This window comes from Phaethon aethereus (assembly GCF_964289735.1).
Source record: "Phaethon aethereus genome assembly, chromosome: 1".
In the NCBI taxonomy this organism is placed as follows: Eukaryota; Metazoa; Chordata; class Aves; order Phaethontiformes; family Phaethontidae; genus Phaethon; species Phaethon aethereus.
In genome coordinates this window covers 7,013,279-7,040,329 of record NC_138575.1, presented here as the reverse complement: position 1 = coordinate 7,040,329, position 27,051 = coordinate 7,013,279, and the positions used below count along the sequence as shown (strand labels likewise).

The window sequence follows — 27,051 nt, the reverse complement described above, 5'->3', positions numbered from 1 at the left end:
TATGTATTGTTACTTCAAAGTGAATTGACTTTTGCATCTTTGGTTTTCTCACTGGGGTTTTTTTGCCAATACTGCTCATAACGTATCTGGGGAAACATGGCAAGAACGCTCTTTGCTATTCTTTCAAATACATTTTAGAGCTTACTTTTGTGTTTGCAAACTTCTGTTATTACCTTCTGAAAATATTTGTGCTGTCAACTTTACTACAACATGTTTTCACAGGACTGTGCACTTTCACAGGTAGCTAGACTGGAAAAGATTGTGTAAGTGATGGTTTTGCAATGCCAGCAATGGTAGCAAACTGATACCATGTACAAGGTAAACTAGTTAATCTTCACTAGATCTCAAAACTGAAAAGGAGGCAAACAAAGAAGTTCAAAATTCCTAAAATACAGATTTGAGACTGGCAGATTATAACACCTGTAGCAGAAGAACCCATCTGGTTGAGCCTGAGTTACACTTATGTAGTAAGGAAAGTAGTGATCATTATACAACAATGTGTTGGGGTGCTGACTTCCAGCATTTCTGTTGTCATGTTGTGCTTTACAAACACTGAAAGATAGTATTGCTCTTGAAAAGACCATTTAACTTTGTGGTCTTAATGGAAAATTTAGTTAAATTAGATGTGGTAGGGATAGAGACTTTTCTTTGTGGTGTTTCCATGTCTAGAATGTGTATGTATGCATCTGTACACATATGCTACTATGTCAGAATATTATGAGTGGCCAACCTTCATAACAATTGGTTCAATAAATGTCAGTAAATACTTCTTCAAGAAAATAATCCTGAAAACTTTTAACAATTTATTTTTTAGGCTTTTGATTATCTGTGATACGGAAGCAATAAGGATAATTTTCCCCCTTATTTCTAGACTGAGTACTCATATTTCTGAATCTAATGTAATAGAAGGGGTTTTTTCCCATTGCAATAGGAAGTAATGATTAAAGGAGGAGGACTTAAGCATGTCCCTTGTGCAGAAGATGAGGACTTCATTCAGGCATTGGATAAAATGATGCTGGAGAATCTTCAGGTATAAATATTTATTTTCTTAAATTAATGTAATTTGCTGTACAGCTAACTGTATTTTTTTTTAAAGTAAATAAAAGATTAATCCATAGCTTACCATACTAAAGAATGTGGATTTTTTTCTTAGTTGTGGCCTCATTTCTGCAATTGACATGTTTGGATAAGTAACTTTTAGTAAAATAGCTGTTAACTTTATTGTTTGCCCAGTGAATATGACGTGCTGACAGATACTTTGCATCGGATACTATGCAATGCTTCTGACTTTATCCTAGACTATCCAAGCCTAGGTTTTAATATGTTAAAAGTGCAGCTACATTTAAATTTACATAATTTCTAAGTCAAATTTTTTCAGTCACATTTAAGTATTGAGTATTGCAAGCCCTGTGTGAGGAATACATTAATAACATCCTACAAAAAAATCTTGAATGTAGAATGTCCATTCTGAAGTGTAGTTAATAAAATCTCTAGATTTCTTTCCTTACAAGGTTATCTAAAATAGTTATCTAAAAGTTATCTAAAATTCCTTTGAAATTTGAAGTATTCCGTCCCTGTAACTTTCTTCTTCATCAGTAAGGAAATCAAAGGAAAATGTAATAAAGCTTAATACATTTATTTATATATTACTCTGTTTTCTTGGAAGGTTAAAACTTTTCTCAGTCATGAAAATATGAACGTTGCCAGACTGACTGACATGTTTAGCATCTGATCATTTATAGAATTTCCTTTTTTTTAAATAGCAACGGAGTGGAGAATCTGTTAAAGTACATCAGTTGGATGTTGCTATTCCTCTACATCTCAAAAGTCAGCTCAAGAAGGGTCCCCCGCTTGGAGGTGGAGAAGGAGAGTCAGAGTCTGGAGACACGATGCCATTTGTCATGTTAACACGAAAAGGCAACAAACAGCAGGTGAGAGTTCACATAAGGCATAGATATTGCTGAAATACTTAAATAAATTCCTTTTACTTTTCTGGAAGTCACACTCTGTGACTTCAAGTCACAGAATTTCTTGTTTCTTCATCCTTTTACCAGATTAGGATGCAGGCATCTTAAGTTTGATAAATAGAAAATACCGTATGTAGTTTCTTGGAATTCTTGGTTGTTAATAGAAATCATGTAGGAAAATTCTGTGGTTAAATTATACCATTACTAATTATGTTTTGTGATCATACCAGTGGGACAGGTGAATGTTTTATGTGTATTTTAAACGTAGTTGTTGAAGATGAATGTCTGTGGTTGGTAGACTGCCACTGGAAGTTAAAAGGAATGGAAAAGAAAACGAGCAAGAATATTCCAGAATATTCATGATTCTACACAGACTTTTCTGAAAACATTCTGCTTCAAATCAAGATATATTGTGTTTGCTGAATTCCATTTCCTAAGTAACTGTCACTTGGTTGAATTTGTTCCACTTGGAAAAAAGTCATTATCTCGAAAGGCTTTTTAGGAGACTCTTCCAGAATGTGCTGAGTGAATCTCTGACAGAAACTTAAATGGAAATCATGTTGATAAAACAAATAAACCCCTTGCTTCATGCAGCCAAGCTATACATTTGTCTTGGTTCTGTTCTCCAGTATATGTTTGAATTTTCATGGGTCAGCGAATGCATAGTATACAAATCGATACCTAACACATTCCACATACATTTCTCATTATGGTTTAGATCCTTTAAAGAAACCCTTTCATTTTGGTTGTATAAATTGATGATTGAAAGTGAATGACTCTTGACTTTGTGGAAAGCAAAACAAAAGCATTGTTTTATTCAATGCATCTGTACCTTTCAAGTATTCAGATCTATATCATCCATGCCATTACTTTGTTTTGATTTCTGTTACCTGAATTGTGACAGTAGTATAACAGTTGAGGTGTATAAAGCTGCAGTAGAATCTTTTTCATTCTCCATGTGAAAGTTTAAAAATTGTGTAGAACGTGAGGTCTGTTTTCATAAAACACTAGTTCTAATGAGCATATGATTCCAATTCTGTTTAAGCCTTGTTAGTCCGTTAAGAAAATGCTGTGCTATGTAAGCACACTGAAAATGTAAGTGGTGATACCTATTTGAGTGGGCACATAAATGCTTGCATTTAATAGTGATGATTAACTGATTTCATTCCTACATTTGGTTATTCTGTTTTCCTGGACCTTGAATGTTGTAAACAATGTTCTACAGAAGTTTTCAGTGGGGATTGTAACTGTTGTCATTGGGCTGAGAGTGATTTAAGGGAACTCTATTAAAAAAGTTGTGTTTAATTTTTTTCAGGATAACTTACTGGAATTATCTGTAGTTACGAAGAATTTTAGGATCTTCATATTCTGTGCGAGGGGAAAATATCGCCGACGTGTGGCTTGAAAAAGAAAGCAGAACTTGTTCAGGAGCTTTCCCTGCTCTTCCCCCAATATTTGCTTTTGGGAGTAGGCTCTTCCTGCCAAAACTCCTCTCAATGTTTCTAGAAATGTAGAAAACAGTTGCTTTATAGACTACTTCAGTTCTTGAGTTAATGAAAGGCGTCTTTGTCCATAGTTCTGTATTCAGAAAACAAAAAAAAGGCTTAGTAGTCAGTTTTAATAGGAAAATAAGCAGGAAAGAAGAGGTGGAGTTGAAAAGAAAATAATTATTCCTTCTTAGAGTACTTTATTTTAAATGTGCATTAGCAGAATGTGTACCATGTTTTGAAGTGATGAAGAGTATTTTGAAGCATACTTTACTATTAAGTTATAGCCGTAAACTTTTCAACTTTTAAAAAAAAAACAGTCAAAAGGAGCTTGCAGGTGACCTGGAAGGCTCTAAGTAACTTCTCATCCGTACAGTCACTGGGACGATAAGCATTGCCACCTCACTACGACACCGACCTAATCGCTTGCTACATTAGCAGTTGGTTTGGTCTCTGTGCTCTTTGTCAACAGTGCTGCTGAAACCAGAAATCTTCTGTGCAAGAAAGTGCTTACTGATGAAAACTGAATGTGCTGTGCTTCCTTCCAGGGGTTAATATTTGGTAGTCAAGGTCCAGTCGCTTAATGCTCAGTTCACATGCCAGTGTTCAGCCAGATTTTAGTGGGGTGTTGGCAACTATTATTTTTCTTTTTTTAAACAGTGCATAAACAACTGAATAGTCACTTTAGGCTGATAGTATCCTTTTTGTCACACTGATTTACAAAAGCAGGCAATAGCAAGGATATCAGATAGACCAATGTCTTGCAACAGATGACTGGATGTTTTTTTCACCTGTCAGTTGTAGCAAAGAAGTTGCTTGACAAAACTTACAAAACTAGGAGCAGTAGAACTGAACATGGTTGTTGGAAATCAGACTATGGCATCATGATTTATTCACAAGCCATGGGGGAACAAGGGTAGATAAAGAAATACTGACGTCATCACAAGACATCAGATCTGAGATCTGTCTAATACTGTTTGATGTTTTTGAAATTGTCTGAGAAGTTTTGTACCAGGTGGGTGTGAACCAAGGTGAGATTTAGATAGTAAAAAGAAAGTCACATAGTAGAAAGAAATTTGGTTAATTCCTAAAACAAAATATTTCCCTTCATCTGAAAAATTTTTAGTAGGATTGCATAAAAGAATTGTAATATCCATAGAATCGTCAAGCCTGTCTTTGAATGTGAAGTCCTTTATCTCAATGACATTTTTATCAAATCTGTAATCTAGTATGCTGAATGATGATTTTTCAGGTCTGTCTTCAGTTTGCCATCTTCGAAATCCTTACATCTGTCCCCATCTCACAGATTTTATAAGAGGTTTTCAATATACCTCTTCAGTGTTCGCAAATCGGAAATGTTTCATTTGCTCAGTAATCATTGTATCCTTTAGTAATTGTCGTCAGTGATTTGATTTCAGATGGCAACCATCTGATTGCCTCGAGATGCTGACTCGGTGATATTTTGTTAATTACCAGTCTGTTGGGTTTTTTATATCCGTTTCTTTGATTTGCACTCTTCAATATTTCAGTTCTCTTTTTTCTACTTGAAGCATCCTGTCTGAAAACACTTACCAATCCCATTAGGCTGATAGATCCATAGAACAGACAAAATATAAAGGACATACTGAGATGGATGAGGAGCTTAATGGTGAAGCTAAGGAACGATTTTTATCATGAAGTGCTGCTAATGGGTTAGTTATTTGTATAGTTTGCGTAAAGCTCATTTGACAATATCTGGGAACATGCATAGTCTGCTCAGCAATAATTAACCAAAGCTTACTTTTCTGTTGGAATTTCAAGAACTTTCATTTTTATGTTTCTTGCGCACCTTAACAAGCAGCTTGTATTTATGTTAAACATAATATGCTATTACCCTTCCCTCCCAGGAAAGATCTTTTGCTTGACTTGTCTCAAATAAATAAATCTTCTGTTTGGTAGGGTTTCACTGTACCCAGGGTTTTCTCAAGTCTTTGCAAGAGTCTGTCTTAACGGTTTCAAACAGTTTCTTTTCAAACACTGCATCTGAGTACTTGGTGTCTTTTCACACTCATAATTTATCTACTGTTAGTGGGGCACTACCATTTAATAGATACCTTGAGATTTCGTAGTAATTATTGCATTAAATGCTAACCATATGCAGTGAGGATTTTGCTTTTACTACATACCTTCTCAACAGATGTCTTTATAACGTATCTTTCTGTCTGCAGTTTTTGACAGTGTAGTAGGAAAGAACACTAGAAACACTAGAAATTTGCCCCTGCTTCTGTTTCTGTGGAAATAGATCTCAGATGACAAGAACAAGCAGCAAGATTCAGAATAGTTCCTGGAATACTGAGAGTGGTTATCCTTAAATGCGTTACCCTACTTACAGCACAGAAGTATTTATTTCTAATGGACATGCAGTTGAAGGGGGAAGTGAATTTTTTCCAAATATGTTGACAAACTTTAGCATTAAGGGATTTATGAAAACTGTTGTTTCAGTTGTAGATCAGATTAAGAATCACTTCTCTGTTTTGAAACAACTGTAAAAAATTGTGGGAATAAAATCTTGGATTTTCTGAGTCTGGGGAAAAAGCATCTTCCCTATGTATCTCTAAAAATCTCAGCTGTATTTTTCAGAGAGAGGGTACTTCTGTAGGAGTAGTACCAAGCTTACCTTTAATGTAGCTTATGGCAAAACAGATAATGTGTTGAATGTATAGTGTGGATGTTTGTGTACAGGAGAGGGGGGAAAGGTTAAATTTGATACCACAGTTGTTTCCAGACTTACAAGAAGCACTGTGAAGCTAGAGTCATTTGTAAAAGGAAAAGTACCAGTCAAGAATGCCAGCAGATATCTGAAACCCTTAGAGCCTTTCTCTTCTGTTACCACAAGGGATAACAGTAGAAATTCTGCTCGGGGGCTTCATTTCTTTGGAAGGCAGAGACATCTGGAGGGAGATGCAGCTTTCTGAGCTAGCTGTGGTGGCTTTATTTCAAGGCCAGTTTAATTCATTGGGGGGGTATCAGCTTGTATGAAAATAAGAAATAAAGCATATAGCTGTCTGTTCCTGGTGAAAGTTAATCAATTTTGTTCCCAAAAATACCGTGTGTAGTAGTCTTTTGCCTTAGCAGTGTATCAGCCTTTTTCATACATTCTGTGTGTCTTAAGGGGGTCTGAATACCTTCTATTTTCTCATGCTTCCTTATGTGAAGTAGAGTTTAAAAAAATCCAAGTAACAAACAACACACTTTCCAGTAGAAGCTTCTGTGGAAATTATCTCATCACAATAACCTGGAAATAACCAAAACCCTTCTATATTTTGGATTGTTTTGTGGTGTGGGTTTTTTTTCCTGTGATAGGGACTTAAAAACTTATTTTCTTTTGCAGTTCAAGATCCTAAATGTACCAATGTCTTCCCAACTTGCTGCAAACCATTGGAACCAACAGCAAGCTGAACAGGAGGAAAGAATGAGGATGAAAAAACTCACTTTGGATATCAATGAACGGCAAGAACAAGAGGACTACCAGGGTAAGAAATCACAAGTATTTAATTCTTAATTTCAAAGGAACTTTAATGGATCTACAGAAATTATTGTTTGTTATAATTAGCAACTTAAGTTCTGAATATTAATTTGTAATACTTAATGGGAAACCCATATTTTAGTTCCAGTCATGCATTACTTACTCCCTGGCCTCAGTGCTTGAAGAAATTTTTCTAGCTCTTCCATGAACGGGAGTTTTCAATAAATCTCAGGATTTCAGTTTATTTTGGGAAAGGCGAAGAACTGAGATTCAGAAAAGGTAACATAAATTAATCTGTTTGTGGCATTGTCTCCATTACTGTAAGACAATTGAGTTCGATACAAAAGGAATTAAATCTCTGCAACTTAAACTCTGCTTTTAGATGTCGATAGGCCAAGGCATTTAGAATCCTCATTACTCTTGCTAAGACCTGCAAATACTAAGAGGTAGCCTTCACCTGAGGAAAAAAAACCCGCTGTGTCTTCATATTGCTAAAGGTTCTGGAAGTGCTACAGATGTCAAATATAAGAATATGTTAACAGAATGAAGGTTTCATACAAATTATATGATCTGATTTGTTTTTTTTGAAGATAGGTACATCAGGCATTTTGGAACCTGGACAGATTGAAGCAAACAGTTACTACAGCAGATCATATAGGCCCTAAACTGGTGCACTTGATGTGTTTGCTTATTGGGTGGTTTGTTTTGGGTTTTTTCAGACTCAACTTTCCTTGGCTTACTCAGTAAACAAAGCCAGACCAACAATACCAATGGTGTTTAGTTCTTATGCCAGTGTTTCCATTTAACATCTCCAAAGTTCTTGCTCTACCTTTTTGTAAAGGTGTTGCAGGTTGGTGGTAATCACAGTGGAAGTAGTTAATTAGCAGGAAATATTTAAGGTATGTCGTGAAAGGTCATTATTCATCAAGAAATGGGAAGTGTAAATTAAAGCATCTCTAACTGTAAAAACACTATGGAATCTAACACTTTTCAGAACTTTGATAGTACAAGGACTAAACTTGTAACCATAAGGAGGAGTATTTTTTCCCCAAAGTGAATGTCTACAGAGCTCAAATGGTAACACAATATATTCTTAGTATTAAACACTGTAATCAGCTTAAAAACCTCTTTTCTGAGACGCTCACTTCTTACAAAGCCCACTCCTGAAAAAGGAAGAGAAACAGTAGACTCTAGAATTAGACATTTAAGTACTTTTCTCAAACTTTTTGTGGGCATTTCCTCAATGACACTTCCGATATTTTTTTACTGGTCAGGGCATTTGGGTTTTTATGCCTTGTCGTATGACTTTGTTGGTATCTTTAAAATCAGTCTGTTTAATCTAGGATTTTATTGTGAGCAACTGTGCTTGTTATCCAAAAAAGGACCACATTGATTTTTGTCCGAGAAGTCAATCAGACAACTGATAACAGTTGATAACCAGTAATAGGCATTTTTTCAACTTTCTCATAGATTTTCTAGGTGCCCTGTATAAAGCATTTAATATAGGAGGGAAATCAGCATAGAAGAAATAGAATTTTTCATAATTGACATAAATTTTTGAAAACTACTGTTTGTTTCTTTTTTATTAACCTGGGTAATACAATAAAACCAAACTAAAAGGGACATTTTAATCAGTTTGAATTAAACAGGCCAAATTACATTCCGCTTTGGAACTGTTTTTTTATTGAGATTTTGTGCAGTTGATTGTTACTTCTGAAGAGTCGGCTTGCCTGTAACAAGTTGTTACATATACATTGAAAGAGTTGGTTTTAAATTTCTGTTTCAAGCTTTGAAGTTACCAAGGGAGGAAGAAATCTCAAAATTTCTGGAAGAATGCCTGAGGGGTGTCCTGACATTTGCACATACATTTGTTCTGGTTTTGTTTTTTTTTTTAATCCGCACAGGGTAGTGAACAGGTGAAAATTCACCAATGTGCTTCAGAGTAGCATCAGATAATTAATACTCCAGCAATGTTTCTTTAAATTAAAAATATTTGTAATAGTTATTAGGAACTGGGTGACTCTCTATTTTAGACTAGTGTTTTTCTGTGTAGATTTTTTTTTCCTTCACTAAACCCAAAGATGGGTGAAATGCCTTCAGCCTAGCTAATACATTGTGCTCCTTTGCCATTTCTTCCTTCTGTTATCTTCTCAATTACTTGACTTCTCAGTTACTGACGTTCCACAAACCCCGATATTTTCTTTCACCTACAGTGTAGAAAACAGAAGACAGGCATGCACACACTTGCTCGTTCATTGCTTCTAGCACTTGGCTGGCAGTGTACCATAATATCTTATTTTCTTCCTGGGTCTCATCATTGCCAACAGGGATCTCTCCTGGCATACTGAATTGCTTTGAAGGATGTTATTTCATGATGCTTACAAAAATGGACTGTCAGTGTGTTGAATGGCTTTCTTTGCCTTTTCCAGGTGTTTATAGGGAAGTATACAGAATGTGAATACATGGCTTACTGACTGTTGACACCAATATTGTATATTAAATCATTCATAGTGTCCTAGTTTCTCAGAGACTGGGTAGATAACATACTGAAAGTTTTGTGTGCATTTTGTAAATGGCAAGAGAATCTCAATCTCCAGTTTTGCCCTGTGCAAGTCATCATGAGAGTAGTCTTTTTTTCTAGCAGGTGATGGGTATGTGTCTCCAATGAGATTACTGGAGATTAGAGAACCAGACAGCAGATTTTTCAAACATAATCTGTTTAACAGCTTATTCCACTTTTCCCCTTCATTTATTCCATCTGTCTATTTGCTGAGCAATGTAGATTCTTGCACAGGTAGACTGTCAGAAATACTTTCCATTAGATGCACTAACATATAGGCAGAGGTTAAGTGAAGATTCCTGTGATGTATTCATAATTATATTAGGTACTTAATAACACTAACTTAGCCTGGTAAAGAGGCTTTTTTAATCATTAAAAAAATACGAAATGAAATTTTAGAAATTAAGTTTTACCAAATACTAAAACACAGTACTTAGCTAGCTTAAACTGCCCAAAGATTGGATGCCCCAGGCTAAAACTGGGTAGTGTGGGTTTCTTTCTGCACCTGCCTATTTCTTCCCACTGATCATAAAGTGACAAACTCCATCCGTGGGACAGCTGGTGTAATATAGGTCAGCTGAGTCACCCTCTTCAGGTGCCTGGCTTCTCTGTAAAAGGATCCTATTATGGCTAGCTTAGACTTAAATACCTGACTTCACAATGCCTAATTTTAGGACAGGTTTCTTGCTGAGTCTTTAATTGGCAGAACATTGTCCAGTTGTTACTATTTCAGGGTAGTTTAATGTTGTGGTTTCTCATACTGCTGTGAACCTCAGTCCCTGATCATTGATGAAGTGGTGGCTGATATGTTTAGAAAGGAAGGATCACAGCCCCTTTCTTAAGCACCTGTGATAAAAACCATTGCTGGCAGTTCCTTCTGTAATAACATCTGGAAATGCAAGTTCATATTATGGGATAGCTTGGGTTTGTCAAAGCTGTCTATGCAATTTTCATAATTTTTTTAAAAAAATTAGCTGTTGTGGTATAACATGAGTAGTGTTAACTCTAAAGTATAGCAAAGCGTAAATAAGGTGTCTTTTTTTACTACATGGCAGTGAAATGTGCTTGTGTAAATTCCTCTCTAAAAAGATGCATAGAAAATGTATTTAACTTTCTTCTGTATGAAATTGCAGAAATGTTGCAGTCTCTGGCACAGCGTCCAGCTCCAGCAAATACTAATCGTGAACGGCGGCCTCGTTACCAGCATCCGAAGGGAGCACCTAATGCAGATCTAATCTTTAAAACTGGTGGGAGGTAGGACGGTCTTCCTTTAAATGTGGTAACTCTGGTTCTAGGCAAATAATTACTTCCATAATTGAAACAGATAATAATCTGTGCAGTTCAAGTGCATTTGTTAGCTGTTTACATTCTAAAGCATTGTTAAAATACTGAGCAGCATTCTGTGCTTCTAACACTGTCTGTAAATATGTCCTTGACAGAGGTTTGGAAACCAGAGGATTATTTTTCAGTTGTGAAATGGCTGGTAGAACCTGAGCCTCTTTTTATAGGGGAAAAGATCACAGAATCACAAAATCATTAAGGTTGGAAAGGACCTTCAAGATCATCAAGTCCACCACCATACCCACTAAACCATATCCCAAAGTGCCACATCCACATGTTTTTTGAACACTCCCAGTGATGGTGAACCACCTCCCTCGGCAGCCTGTTCCAATGCTTGATCACTCTCTCGGTGAAGAAATTTTTCCTCATATCCAATCTAAACCTCCCCTGGCACAACTTGAGGCCATTTCCTCTCGTCCTATCACTGGTTACTTGGGAGAAGAGACCAACACCCACCTCACCACAACCCCCTTTCAGGTAGTTGTAGAGAGTGATAAGGTCTCCCCCCAGCCTCCTCTTCTCCAGACTAAACAACCCCAGTTCCCTCAGCCGCTCCCCATAAGACTTGTGCTCCAGACCCCTCACCAGCTTCGTTGCCCTTCTCTAGACACGCTCCAGCACCTCAACATCCTTCTTGTAGTGAGGGGCCCAAAACTGAACACAGGATTCAAGGTGCGGCCTCACCAGTGCCGAGTACAGGGGCACGATCACTTCCCTACTCCTGCTGGCCACACTATTCCTGATACAGGCCAGGACGCTGTTGGCCTTCTTGGCCACCTGGGCACACTGCTGGCTCATGTTCAGCCGGCTGTCAACCAGCACCCCCAGGTGCTTTTCCACCAGGCAGCTCTTCAGCCACTCCTCCCCAAGCATGTAGCATTGCATGGGGTTGTTGTGGCCAAAGTGCAGGACCCAGCACTTGGCCTTATTAAACCTCATACAGCTGACCTCTGCCCATCGATCCAGCCTGTCCGCATCCCTCTGCAGAGCCCTCCTGCCCTCCAGCAGATCAACACTCCCACCCAACTTGGTGTCATCTGCAAACTTACTGAGGGAGCACTTGATCCCCTCATCTAGATCATCTATAAAGATATTGAACAAGACCGGCCCCAGAACCGAGTCCTGGGAACACCACTTGTGACCGGCCGCCAACTGGATTTAACACCGTTTACTACAACTCTCTGGGCTCGGCCAGCCAGCCAGTTCTTTACCTGAGTAAAGAAGAAGGTGAAAAGTGCACCTGCCTAAGCCATGAGCTGCCAATTTCTGTAGGAGAATGCTGTGTCAAAGGCTTTGCTAAAGTCCAGGTAGACAACATCCACAGCCTTTCCCTCATCCACTAGGTGGGTGACCTGGTCGTAGAAGGAGATCAGGTTGGTTAAGCAGGACCTGCCTTTCATGAACATGTGCTGGCTGGGCCTGATCCCTTGGTTGTCCTAAGATGCAAGTCTGCTCTCTCAGTGAGCGGGAGGAAAAGACTGCTCAAAAATATATAGAGGAATTCCTGTTGTGCTTTTTCAATTCTGTGAATTTGTGAGCTATATCTCTCAGCCCTGAATGGAAAGAAAATATAATAAAGGCAGGAAGCGGGGCAGAACCTTTGATTTACGGTGTGCAAAAGCATACTGAGAACAGTATTAACATGAAAAGAGCTCTTCTGGATTGCCTAATAGTCATTCTACATCTCTAATATATCTCCGTATGTCTCTTCTCACTCGGAGTAAGCTTGAGAATAAACCATTAAATTAACCCTGCAGCACAGATTTGAATAGACAGAGTTTCAGGTGAAACACAGACTGCTTTCGTGTTTCTCTTCTCTCTGCAAGTAAATTTTGGAGGTGGATAGATGGGAGAAGCAAGTGAGAGGGGAGAGTTTACCTACTAGTGGCTCTGTCTTTGTGAACTACAAATAGGGTAATGTAATGTAGTAATCCTACTTTACAGCAACATTGCTAACTTCTTTCCAGTATGTTTTACCAGCATTTTATGACTTCTTGATGATCACTTATCCACCGAGACCCTATATAGATACTGCTTGTATTAAAAACAACACAAAACCAAACCCCTACTCTCTTTTGAAAACAGACTGATTTAAAATACATATTTTTTAAAAAATGAACCAGATTTAACCCTTTAAAATGAGCAGTGCTGTCTATTTAGCTTTTTCATATCAGTATGAACTAATACTGTCATAGAAATACAAGCTATTTGGTTACACTGAATTGCCATAATACTTGCAGGTGTTTTATAAATAACTGTGCAGTATTTTCTTCTTTTGGTGATCTCTCCCGAATGCCTCGCAACCTATGAGGAGCACAATGTGTTTATTCTTTAAATAAAGCAGCCAGACGAGTAAATGTGAAATGTGCAGATTTTTTTAATGTGGTTCCTCTGAAGGCTTTTTGTTTTCAAATGTTCTGGGGAAAATACAGTTTAGGACTTCACTGTAAACTAGGTCAGGCATCATCCAGCAAACAGTTTAAGTAGCGTTTGCTTGTTCAAATAGCTGTGCCATGCGCTTGCAATTCTGATGTAGTTTTGTATTATGTAACTTACTCTTTGTTCCTTTTAATCTGTAAGCTCCTTAAAGCAGGGACCAGGAAGTTTGTTTTAGCAGGCGTATTTTATTTGTTGTATAGTGCAATGCTCAGGCTTGCAGTCATGCATCAGTTGAACCATCTTAGTTTGTAGTAAGGGAGCGCTACCTTTCTTAACCCCCATGGAAAGATACGTAAGCAGGATTTATTGGAGGCTGTGGGTCCTCCGATGGTTTACCACTCCTAGTATCGACTGCCTGTTGCCTACCTTTTTAAAGCTTCTGATTTACAGCATATATGGAAGATTGTCTTCAGACTTTGAAGGGTGAACTGCAATCTCTTTGTCCAGACTACCCTCATGTTTTAGTTAAGAAGTTATCTAGTTTTAGTTAAAAAGCTGCTGAGAGCAAATAGGAACTAAGCTATTAATTTTAGTATCTGTTTGGAGAAGTTCTCGCTTTCCTACGTGATAGGACCAATTTGTACAATTAAAGATGTTATCACTGTCATGCTGCGTGAGCTGTGTTGGGTTGTTTCTTCTTCGTATATGAAGACTGATATATTTTCTTGCATAGTAACTCAAATTTATTGGAAATAACATGTTACTTTCTTTAAGGTATCCAACTTTTTATTTTAGATTTCCTGAGGTTAGGGATAGTCTGAACAATTAAATCTCCTGCTTGGTTCCATTGTAATGCACAATCCGACAGGTTGTGCTGGCTAAGGTTGGGATGAGGGCTTTCTTGCATTTCAAGTAGTGCTAAGAGTAGAGAAACTGATTGGTGTTTACCTTAACTTCTGTGTTGCTAAATAGGGTCTAAGCACCATGTTTCAAACATCTTTTAGTAAGTTAAATCCAAATCTACTTATCATAATAGGTGATTCAAAAACTAATGAGGGCAGCACTGGGTTCTCTCACATGTTTTTGACCTTGAACAACTGGATCTAGCTTTGCAATTAGCCTTGCTGTGACAGCAGGATTTGGACTAGATGACCTCCAGAGGGCCCTTGGAACCTAAATTTGCTTCTCTTACGGTTTAGTGTGGTGCTAAACCAAAAAAAACCCCAAAACCACCCATAAATGTGACACCTCCTTTGTGATAGTTTATTGCTGTTTATTTGTAATCACCTGCTTCTGTAGCCTCAGGTTTTAAGACTTACTAATCCTGTAAGGAGGAGATTCTTTCTGGGACTTGTACATTTAAGGGTGGCTGGCTTTGAAGATAACTTACTGTGACTCCATTAAAAGTATAGTTCCTTGACTTGCTTCAGCAGAACTCTGAAGACAACAATTTTCACTCTTGGCTTCCAGTTCTGTAGCATTTGTGTATTAAAAGAAAACTTTGGCTATCAAGCTGTTAAACTGATACCTTCAGGAAACATAAAATTTACAAAAGTGTTTTTTTTTCAGTGATGGGATTATAATGAAAATACTCTTTACAGTTCTGGAGAACAGCCTCTCACTTCAAAAAAGTATTTTTCCTTTGTTTAAAGAGGCTTGAGATCCATAAAATGGCTTGCTTAAAGTGAAATGTAAATAACCACATTTTATGAAATCTATTAAAAAATATTGATTACCAAGAAAGAAAAACAGAATTGCAGTGACAAATTTCACTATAAAGTGAGCCTTACCAAGAAGTTTTTAAACTTGCTAAACCTCTCCTTATTAAAAGCAGTAATCTCAAAACTCACTACTGTTTTGAAAGTATAGTAAAGAAAGAGGACCTGTGTCAAAAGGTCCATTAGGTTGCAGGTGTAAGGTGACCAAACTAAATCATATTCAAGTTAATTGGTAATTTCAGGACTCTTATTTGCATCTGACTCTTATTTCTCTTTAACCCATTTAAATAAAGAAAAATGAAGCATAACGGTAACAACAGGATGCTAAGATTTTATTAGCTAAGTATTCTTGTATTAAAGAATATTTCATTAATGCTGAAAAATCAGAGTGTACATAATAAGGAAAAATGTGAATTTAATGTAATTTCCTGTTTCAGCTACTAAACAAACATGCTTCATACCTCACCCACTGTGTAGTTGATGTATTGACCAATATTGCGTTTCAAACCTTTGAATTCACTTTATTGACATATACCACAAGTCTTGGGCAGCCTAAATCCAATTTCTCTGTTAGCTTCAGTATAGCTAATTGTCACAGACTGTCATCATCTCAAACTAGACAAACTCTTGGGTGTTGTCTTGAACTAACACATCTGTCCCTTGGTATATCACGCTGCTTTTGAAATCTTTAGTTGTCATTTTGAATGATCTCTTGTATTCTTTAAAAAAAGAAAGAGGTAATCACTCTAGCAGTAGTATTTTGCTCGTTTCAGAGATTTTAATGATGAAATGGCTCCCACTTTCACATTATAGATATCATAAATTCTAAAAAATTCAGTACTCTATTTACTTGTGTGCTAGCTCAGTTCACCTTATTCTTTGCCTTCTTTTTCACCAGTATTTTAATCCTCTCCTTTTCTCAGTTACCATTCTTGATCCTGTACTACATCCTTTTCCCTAATACATACGCAGGCTGCTGTAGCTTTCCATGAAAGCCTTCAAACTCAGCAGAGAAATTCCTACCTCCTTTTTCAGCTGTTTATGGGAGGAAAGCCCAGGTTTCCAAATCCTGCAGCATTTTTTGGTGGACTGCACTGGTCTTGAACGGGAAAAAATAAGAAAAGCGAGGTTTTTGTTTTCACAATGTTGTGCTTGGTGGGCTCTGCAAATGTTTAATCCATATAGTAAAGGTTAAGAGAGACCTGATCACAACTATAGTTTAGAGGGAAAGGAAGGCAAGATTTTATTTCTTAACATACTCATTTATTTTAAAGTCTTTGTTTTAAAAAAAGATGTTTCAATATAAATTAATAACAAACTAAGCAAAAAACCCCGCAGCTTTGTGGCCTTCTGGAAACTAATTACCAATCCTCAAAACACCTCCCTGATAATAGCCTGCTCTGCATACTATGACTTTGAGTTATTTTGTCACAGTATTTTATTTTTGTTGAACAGATAAGAATATAAAATAACTTGCACAGCTTAAGATTCTCTTACTTACTTGAGTCTAGCTTCTGTGGATTATTTGAATCTGTGATGTTTACAGTGAGGAAGTTGGTAACTCAGATTTGGTAGGAAATGACCAGTGCACCTTAGTATTTTTTTATTAGTCCAGAAACACACACTCTGAAATATGGTTGTTCCAGAGAACATATTCTTGCACAGCTAAATTGATACATTATTTAAAATCCAGTGCTCAATTTTTTCAGTACAAAATTGCTAGTTAACATTCTACAGCATGTAATTTCCAATTTTGCTGTTGAGAACTTAGTCACACCAGCAGTAGTAATGTGTTTAGAATGAGTCTAAACACCTTTACTTTTGCCAAAACTTCTCTCCAGCCCATATGAAGGTACAATATGTCTGTAATCTCTGTTACTGCATTCATTCCTGTGGAATCAAGTCACCTCACGGTCTGATGTGTGAACACACACACTCCCATGTGGAAGACAGATGGTGTTTTGTGCAGTTCCAGAGATCTGTGAGACAGGAAAGAAGCTGACTGCGGCATGATAGGTACTTGAATTTAAGTTTCCCAGGACTTAAGTTAGTACCCTTCAGTAGTTTTCTTCTCTTGCCAGAATACAGGAATGTGCACATACTGTTTATTCTCAAAGGCCAGTTTTGTGGGAGGAGAGCTGAAAGCAAAGATCAGTCTCCATAAGTTATCTCTGCTGTCCATACAGGCCACAGTCCAGAGCAGGAGTCTGAACTTCAGGTGCCGTTTCCCTCTTTAACAACTGTCCTTCTTTCTAAAGCTCATGCATCTGAAAGCAAGAAAATGTGTTCAGCAGAATAAGGCACACAAAGAAAAGAACCATTCATGAAAGAGCGTTATGTTTAAAACGGAGAAATACATTTCAGGCATTCATTGTGTGTTCCTGGTTTTGGCTAATGTGATTAGGGGGGAGAGAAAACACAGAGCACCAAAGCTGAGATTAGTCGTGAAAAGCAAAGCAGCAAGTGAGGTTTGAGACGAGGTGTTTGGAGGAGAAGGAAGGCGCCTCAAATCTGCGAATACATACAGTACTCTGGAAATGCATAAAACGTTGTGGGCTGATGTAGGACAGGAAGGGACAAGTGTGCAACTCCATCTCAAAGTTCTCACATGTTAAGAAATAACAAGAATTTTTTGTGATCTTGTGATGTCTGCAAAAATGACTTGATTTCATAAGTTGCATATATTTTCCTGGGCACGTTTCAACTTAAGCCATAATGTTGTCTTGCTGACTTAAAATTCTGCCAACTTCACATGTGCAACGTATTTGTGATTATTTCCTAGCCTATACTGTGGTGTAATGCTTCTGTGCCTTTTTACAAGCTCTGGTTTTCTACTCCAGCAGGGGTTAGGTAGAAGTGTATCTGTGTGCTTCTCTTATGTGGAGTATTTGGGCAGTACTAATACTTACGCAGTGGTGTTGAAAAGATGGCTGTATGATTTTTATACAAATTAATAACTGTTTTGGTAGCAGGGAAGGGAGTTGGGGGAGTAGGTTGCAAAAAATTCATTGATTTTACACACATAGTTTAAATGTGTGTAAAAAATAAACAGCATGTTTAAATAAAACACACCAATACCGAGTAACTGAAATCATAATAAAGCAATGTGTAAGAATACTGAATTACTGTGAAAGCTTTGTCTGTTATGAGAAATGCAGAAGTTACTATGGCCAGTTAAACATACTTGTGGCATTTTTCTTGCAAGTTTTTCAGTAAAAACTAGATTAAGATTAATTTACTGTTCAACAAATGCCTGAGGCTTACGCACTGCTGTGAAGAACGTGAACTTTTTTGTTGTCATAAAAGTAAAAGACTTTGGTGTGTAGCCCTGGAGCTTTTTTGTAATTGTAAATGTCTATTTTTAGTTTGCTTTGTACTGCTAAATTTTAATTTACAGTCTAGAAGTCAACTAACAACCAGCCCAGATACCGTAACTGACGGTTGTGCTGAAGATGGTGATACTAGATTAGTGTTACTGCTAGGCTACTCTGGTCGTCTTGTATCACATGCCTGCCAACTGGCATAACTTTTCAGTGCATATTTACGTTCTTGAGGGAATTAAATATGACTTTTTCTGGGTAGGGACATGTTTTTCATGAAGACAGGATGATTTTTTAATATAACTATTGTCTCTCTAAAAATGTTCTAAACAATTATTTGACTCTAGAAAGACCTCTCAACACTTCTGCAGTACTTCTAAACTTCAAGAAAGTGCACAAAAAGATGAAAACTATTTAAAATAACTTGTATTTCAACAAACTCACAAATCAGCTGTGCACTTCAGTAGTTTAGTGTCTCATCTGGGAGGATAAGGCAGCTGTTTGCTTCTGACTAATTTTAGTCTTGTCTGCTGAAATTGTGTAGGGGACTTTTTTTTTCCCCAATACAAGTTATCTGCCTTCTCTTGTCTGATGTGGTCTTTTGAGAAATTTGTGCAGATGATAGAAGTATGTAACTTTAATACATAGAGGCTAAAATAATATCAGAATCACTAGCAGTTGATTCCACTGGTTGCTAACCCATACAAGTATTGGATATCTCATATTAAATAATTTTTTTCTTTCTTTTCTTAGGAGACGTTGATCCAGCAGCAAGTGTCATTTCATTAGGTCCTGTATCTCTGATGTTGTGGATAGTGGAGTCCTCCAGCGATTAAATGAGAGCAGTGGACACATCTCAGCATGTCAGTCTAGAGCGTTCAGAATCAAAACCTGGGACAGGCTGGGGCCGTGGGGCAGAAACAACAGCCTCCCCTCTTCCCCCCAACCCCACACAGAACAAGTGGAAGCTTCCAGTCATGGCCTACCAAAAAAAAAGAAAAAAAAAAAAGAAAAAAAAAAGCTTTTTGTTATGGGAACCACATTGAGGGTTAATTTTCTCATAAGAGCAGAAGTAAATGGATAAGATGGTTAACTTGACCAGTGAGCAGCTCTGTGAAAACAAAGATCAACCTGAAATTCAGATGGATTACACTGGAACGGAAAAGGTCTTTGGCAGCTCAGTATGTGGGAGAACAAAGTTGTAAATGTGACGCAAGTTGCGATGTCTCCGAATGGAGCGCTTTGTGTTGGAAGAATATTCTTTGGGGGCTGCAAACCTACAGTAGAAAAATGTAGAGCAAATGGTGAAATCTGAAAGAAAACCCTGACAAGTAGGATAACTTGTTATCAAACACTCCTCAGGGAGAAAGTTTCTGCTTAAGGAATAGCCTTTTACTGCCAGAGGAGTGAGGAGGAGGAGGGGGTGGGGAGTGGGGAGGGGTGAAATACATAAAAGCCAAGGAGGTAAAATGTCTGTTAGGGTTTAAAATATAATGTGAAGTTGATTAAGACGGGGTGTTGACTCGTACTGCTTGGAACAGCCTGACACCAGCCTAAGGACGGGGATGTAGTTGAGCCCATTGTATGTATCATTGAAAACCAAAATGTGCCAGTCAGCGTAACAGGAGGATGTCAAGGAGTGGATCCAAATATTTTGTTGATTTTTCATGGGTTGATAAGCCTCTGTGTCTATTGAAACAAACAAAAAAAAGTTTAAAAAAAAAAAATTAAGTCTGGAAACAAGTAGAATTTTTATTTTTTTTCTAGGTAGAAATGAGGTTTCTTGGTCTGTTTCTGACAATCTGTTATTTATTAGCATAGTTTTTGTTTGCTTTCAGGTAGAGGTAGTTAATTGAGTTAAGGAGCTCATCTGTACGTTACTACTAATTCTTTTTTCTAGCTCTTTTAAAAATCCTTTTTACCACTGTTTTTGGTTTCTGCATGTAGGAAGAGAGACTTGTAAAATTGTAACATTTCATACCGAAATGCCGCCCGATCTTCACCAGCTTCAGAAATCTGACCTTTGCCAATGCTGCAATAAAGTGTTGTAATTTAGAATTGATGTCTGTCTCCTTACATTGACTTTGCTTCTCCTGAAATAATGTTTTGAAGGGTTTGGTGTATATCATGGGACTCGGGCAGTGCTTCATACAAGCAACGTAAATTACCAAAGCAGGAGGATTCCTGCCTCAAGAAACTTACTTGAATCACACTTAGTAAAATGCAAGATTTTCTTAGCAAGGGGTTATGAAACAGAGATCATTTCACATAAGGTGTCATAAGCATTTAATTTAAACTGAGTTAAATTAAGGTGGTTTTGGCTGGATTAATAATAATGAAATTCCTTCTTGTGGCTCGTTGCATTGGCATCTGAATCCATGTGCTGTCAGATGAAAGGGTGGAACACTGTGGTGGACCATACATGGACCAACACAAGAGGGGAGCAGAACTCCTCTTGGTGATAATTTGCTTGAAAACATAAGTGAAATTGTGGATGAATAGTGTTTCTGTTGCTGTCAGCAGGCAGTCCTGAAATAAAGACGGCAGCCTTCTCCTTTGGCTCGTTACACTGTTAGCTGAAGCAGCTACGGTGAATTTTGAAATGTGTACATTTGCCAGTGGTGCTTTGGTGAGAAGAAATCAAGGTTTTTAAAATAAACCTACTTAAAAGTTACATTCTTTAGTCACAGAGTCGAGCATCGAGAGTGGAAAAACTGCAAGCGCGGCTTTAGGTCTGCCGCTCCTTTGCACGCACGCGCGGTAACAGCGGTTTGGGGGTTGAAGTGCTGCGATGATGAGGGCACCTTTTCCCCGAGGACGTCGCTGCTCAGGGTGGTGGTAGACAACTTCCAACTTGCAGAATGTGGCTTCAAGTTTTTATAACATCACATGTAGATGCATTTCTCTAAATTTCTGCCAGATCTCGCTTTGTAAGGAGGCAAGCATCCTGAAAGAGTGCTGTCGCCGCAAAACCCCACGATTCCATGGCCATCTCCACGCTCGGAGGTGGCACTTTCCATGTGGGTTTCCACGCAGCTGTGGGCTGTACGTGTTCTGTAAGGAGGAGGATGTTGTAGGAAGACCAGGTTTTCATTTCAAGTCTTGAGATTCTTTTCAGACTGATTCCTCCCCCCCCCCCATAAATTATGGGTACGTTTATTAATCACATTTGTAACTCTGAGCTCTTCCAGGAATGTCTTCTACAGCAACATGACCCTGTCCATTGGTCAAATCTAATTTCCACTTCCCTGATGAAAAATGCCTGCCAATTCCTAATAGCAAATTAAACATCTAATTGTGGTTCAAACTAAAGTCAGCTTCCTTTTCTCAACATGCTGCGTAGTTTCAAAAGCATTTAATTTCTCCAAATTGAATAACTGCATGAAAATAAAATGTGAATTCACATTTGCTCTATTTTGCATGTGTTGATCTAATGCCTCGGATGGAATTTGGATCAATGGAAATTTCTTTATAAAATTATTTGCTGAAAATAGTTTGGGGTCAGCTGGGGATTACTCTGACTTCAGGCTGAGATTAAAAAAACCACAATTCAGAGAAACCTTTTGAGATTTAACTTTAAAATAAATTATTTTAGTGCTATGCTGAATAGAAATCTGATGTCAAAAATTATCACGAGCGAAACAATCGGGGTTGAACGTATACAGCGAAAAAATGTTCGCATCCTGTTTTTCCTTTGTTTTTCTGTTTGCCAGCCCCCCCGGCCTCGGGGAGTGCCTGGCTGCCGTCCTGCTGCTTGCGGAGCAGTTTTGACGACTGATGCATGTACAGTTTGTTGCTATAGGGATTGTGTGCGGCTTCCTTTCCGTTTGTGTCGTTAAAGGAAGACGAAGCATCCTAAAGAGTATTTAATTACAATAGTCAGGTGAGCAGCCTGGTCTGTTACCTATGGATATTGCTGCTTTACCCAGATTCAGGATGTTTATTAATCAAGTTATGTCTAATATCATTGCTCCTCTTTTCCTACAGCACAGCGACCCACGGGTGTGACAGGTCACTGGGGAGATCACGCCAAATTCAAGCCACAGCAGCGTTTCATGGGAGAGAGGGTGTTCCTCTGGGAGCGTGTCTCAAGGGGTGCAGGTCGAAGGTGCTCTTGTGAAGGGTGTTTCTAAAGCAGTGTTCCTGAGCGTGCGTGGAAGAGGTTAAATCTGGGAAAACCTACATAGATGAAGGAGAAATTGTTTCACGTCCTTGATTGCGTAAAAGATTTCTGTTATCTTATCGTTCTTTGGAAAGAATTTGGACTCGGGTCAGGTCCAGGCATTTGACGTTGCGTCTTCACTGTGATGTGAGGCTCATTGAGCTGGCTTGCTGGCAGCCCCAAAATGCACTGCATGATTGTACTCAACAATTCTTTTGCCTCCGTTTTCAATAGTAATCTCTCTTCCCACTTCTCAAGCCCCCAAAACTCAAGGCAGGGACTGGAGGAATGAAGTCCTTCCTGTTGTAGGAGACCGGGTTTGTGACCACCTGAGGAACCTGAACATAGATAAGTCCATAGGACCTGGTAAGATGCACCCAAGGGTATCAGAGGGGTGGAACCCCTCTGCTGGGAGGACAGGCTGGGAGAGCTGGGGGGGTTCAGCCTGGAGCAGAGAAGGCTCCAGGGAGACCTTACTGCAGCTGCCAGGACTGAAAGGGGCTTGTGAGAAAGATGGGGACAGACTTTTTAGCAGGGCCTGTTGCCATAGGACAAGGGGTGATGGTTTTAAACTAGAAGAGGGGAGATTTAGACTAGAGATAAGGAAGAAATGCTTCACCATGAGGGCGGTGAAACCCTGGCCCAGGTTGCCCAGAGAGGTGGTAGATGCCCCATCCCTGGGAACATCCCAGGTCAGGCTGGACGGGGCTCTGAGCAACCTGCTCTAGTTTAAGATGTCCCTGCTCATGGCAGGGGGTTGGACTGGATGGCCTTTAAAGGTCCTTTCCAGCTCAAACTGTTCCATGATTCTACGATTTATGGCACATCACTTGAAAGCCTGTCTGAGGTGAGGTGCTGTGTGAGTCCTTGCTCCAGGATGGAGCCAAGGTGGCTGGGAAGCTCTGAAATCGGAAGTGCCGGGTTCACCCAGGAATGCTGGGGCTCACAGGCAACACCTGGAACTCCAGGCGGTGGTACCGGCCCTCTTTCGCTGCCCTGCAATGCTGTAATGTGATAAAATTAAGAAAAGGTATAAATCTCTTTTTTCATGAATTGCTGAGTTTTCAGGCTTGCTATAATTTTATTAACTTTCCAGGCCTCCAGAGAAAAAAGTCCGTTGTTCCGTTTCTGTTAAGGAGATAAAAATACTGTATACAAACACATCGATGCACATACACTGCAGCACACCCACATAATGTAATTTTACATATACATTAAAAATGTATACATAGCGCTTAGAAAAATGCATAGAAAACCACCTCGTGTCGTGGAGGCTGCCTGATTTGCTCACATTTTCAGGTTTTGTGGGGTTTTTTTATTTGCCCTTCGTGGCAAAGCAGTCACTGGGCGCTTGGCAGGGCAGCACGGCGGGAGCCGCCGGGAGCGTTGGGCTCCGGCAGTTTGCTGATGCCGCCGTCTCTTGACTTCGCACGGGAATGCCTTCGACTTCGGGGAACGCTGTTGAAAAGTGCTGACTCAGGGAAATAACCCAGGAGGGCCGTCGCGGGCTGGCAGCGCGGCTTCTCCAGCCCGTCCCACGCATCAGCGCCGACTCGGAACGGCCGCAGTTAATAGTCCATGCGCGTTCGACCTGGAGGACGTCCGACGCTGGCGGGACCGGCAGCGGTGCCGGTGCTGCCGGAGGCACCGCGCTGCCCCAGCAGGGTCACTGAACCGCTGTCGGCTACGGCCCCGTCACCGCAACGGTCATCGCGCTTTTCTGTCGGGAGGTATAAATAGAGACAAATGAAAAAGCAAGTAAACAAACTTGCTAATCGTTACTATCCCCAAAAAGCGGTGCTGTCGTATTAAGACCATTTATTCCAGCCAGGTAAGCAAATGTTTTCAAAATAAGCACAATAATAATGACACCATGAGCATGCTGTTGTTCCCTGATAAATACATTAATTTTTTTTCCCTTTTTTTTTTGAGCTTCACTAATTTTTTCCGCACCAAGGTTTTTCCTCGGCCGCGTGCCATTCTGCCCCGCTGAAGATGCTCGTCTGAGACGACGCTTTGCTGTCTCTTCTCAGAACTCAACTATAAATAGTTTTTTTCCAACCACTCTAAGCGTACTGGGAGTAGGAAACTATTTGGGAAGGAATCAAACAAATGAGTAAATGTCAAAACATTTACTTGTATTGTTTGAATTACAAACTTCGCTTTTAAGTTATTGTTGTCAGGGTATGATTGTGCCATTAAAACACTTGGTGTTTATGATTGTTGTTAGAAGAACAAACAGTGTTTTGTTAAAAAGACTCCTTCCTCCCTTCCCTCCATTACCTGGATCCAAGCCATCGGGCAAATAAAAAAAATGGTCGAGACACTTAAAAAGGAGGAAGAAATTTGGATTTTGTTGATGTTTATTTGTTCTTTGACATTTACCTGCAGGGGAAAAAAGTTTCTGCTGTCCATGGGATAAAGGGCAGCAACCTTTTCTGCTGGAAACAAGTCATGGTTGACAGCCCAAAAACTTGAAAACTTTGTTGTATTTACTTCTTTATTTTTTTTCTTTTTGCAATTTTTTTGGTAGTACTTCAGGGTTGCCTTGGCGAGGTCACTCCTGTCACACTCATTAATGTCTTCTAACAGCCCTTAGCGCGAGTGGGAGCTGGGAAGTGATCTCGGATGCCGCTGATGCTCCAGCTCTGGAGCTGGCGGCGCGATGAGAAAGTCAGCGGGCGTCTGTATTTTGGGTCGCGTGATTGTGGTGGGTACCTGGCTGCGTGCTCTGCTCCATCCGTTTGATGTAAGTTATTGAAATTTTGGGGAAAATACTAACTTTGAGTTTATCTACATGGTGTGAAATCCTTGGGGCTACATTTGTCCCTGAGGAATAACACCACTGGCCTGCTCTTGATAAATTATCCAGTACTTTAAGGCTGGTTACATCACTCGGCTCTATTTGCAGAAAATACTTCTGGACAGTTTTCCTCTTGCTACTGGAGCCCCCTGATAACACGGCAACAATTTTTGAGGCAGCTTGTCCCAACGGACCGTCGCTTCTCTGCGCGGCCAAGCGCCGTTCCAGTGTGCTGATCTCCTGAACGCATTTTTATCGCTCGCCGTCCAGGCGCTGCTGCAGGGTGTTGGCTTCGCATCGAGGAAGCGGCGTTGCTAAAGCTGTCAGTGCTGCCCGGCGCTAGGCAAGCCCCGTCTCACCCGGTGGCTGTTCGGCCGTCCCCACTCCTCTCTCGGTATCGGCATCCTGCAGTGATACAGTGAGGAGCCTCATTTCGGGGTAGACAGAGCTTATTGTAGGAGTTTGCATCTCACTTGTTTATTCCAGACAGCAGATTCTTCTCCCAGATGTGGGAATTTGAGCTTTACGCGCAGGAGGGGACTCCCCCTGTGTACCGCTCTTCCTCAAAATAGGAATCCGAACTGGAAGAAGACCTTAAAATGCAAGAAGCTATATGGAACCACCACCAAAGGGAGTGATGCTGTGAAGAGTGATAGAATCATAGAATCACAGAACTGTTTGGGTTGGAAGGGACCTTCAAGGGTCATCTAGTCCAACACCCCCCCGCCCCCCGCAATGAGCAGGGACATCTGCAACTAGAGCAGGTTGCTCAGAGCCCCGTCCAGCCTGACCTGGGATGTCCCCAGGGATGGGGCATCTACCACCTCTCTGGGCAACCTGGGCCAGGGTTTCACCACCCTCATTGTGAAAAATTTCTTCCTTCTATCTAGTCTAAATCTTGCCTCTTCTAGTTTAAAACAATTATCCCTTGTCCTATGGCAACAGGCCCTGCTAAAATGTCTGTCCCCATCTTTCTCTCTTTTTCTTTTCTTCTTTCTTTCTCTTTTTCTTGGTAGACAGTAAGTTCTCCATGGGACAGCAATGTGCCCTGAAGGCCAAAAGGGCCAATGGTATCCTGGGGTGCATTAAGAAGAGTGTGACCAGCAGGTCGAGAAACGTTATCGTCCCCCTCTATTCTGCGCTGGTGAGGTCTCATCTGGAGTACTGTGTCCAGTTCCGGGCTCCCCAGTTCAAGAGAGGCAGAAAACTTTGGGAGAGAGTCCAAGGGAGGGCTACGAGCATGATTAAGGACTGGAATGTCTCTTGTATGAGGAAAGGCTGAGAGAGCTGGGGCTGCTTAGTCTGGAGAAGGCTGAGAGGGGACCTCATCAATGCCTATAAATATCTGAAGGGTGGCTGTCAGGAGGATGGAGCCCGTCTCTTCAGTAGTGCCCAGTGGTAGGACGAGGGGCAATGGGCACAAACTGCAGCACAGGAAGTTCCACCTCAAGATGAGGAGAAACTTCTTTATTGTGAGGGTGATGGAGCACTGGAAGAGGCTGCCCAGAGAGGTTGTGGAGTCTCCTTCTCTGGAGACCTTCCAAACCCGACTGGACGTGTTCCTGTGCAACCTGCCCTGGGTGATCCTACCTGGGCAGGGGGGTTGAACCAGATGATATTCTTGTCCCTTCCAACTCCTGCTGAGTTCTGTGATTCTCGTAAGCCCCCTTTAAGTCCTGGCAGGCTGTAATAAGATCTCCCCGGAGCCTTCTCTTCTCCAGGCTTGAACAATGCCAACTCTCTCAGCCTGTCCTCAGAAGAGAGGTGTCCCAGCCCTCAGATCATTTCTGTGGTGTGTCCACACAACAT

General features: G+C 39.9%; 1 protein-coding gene across 1 annotated transcript in view; it reads left to right on the top strand.

Moving 5' to 3' along the window:
- The window catches only part of UPF2 (UPF2 regulator of nonsense mediated mRNA decay), a gene marked incomplete at its 3' end in the record, with an annotated part of 53,805 nt that extends 43,028 nt beyond the window's left edge, over positions 1-10,777 (top strand). Inside the window, exons 17-20 of the mRNA XM_082014146.1 lie at positions 932-1,030; positions 1,764-1,931; positions 6,825-6,966; positions 10,653-10,777. Coding sequence (XP_081870272.1) covers positions 932-1,030; positions 1,764-1,931; positions 6,825-6,966; positions 10,653-10,777 — 534 coding nt within the window. The remainder of the gene's footprint in view (positions 1-931; positions 1,031-1,763; positions 1,932-6,824; positions 6,967-10,652) is intronic.
- Positions 10,778-27,051: the final 16,274 nt, after the last annotated feature.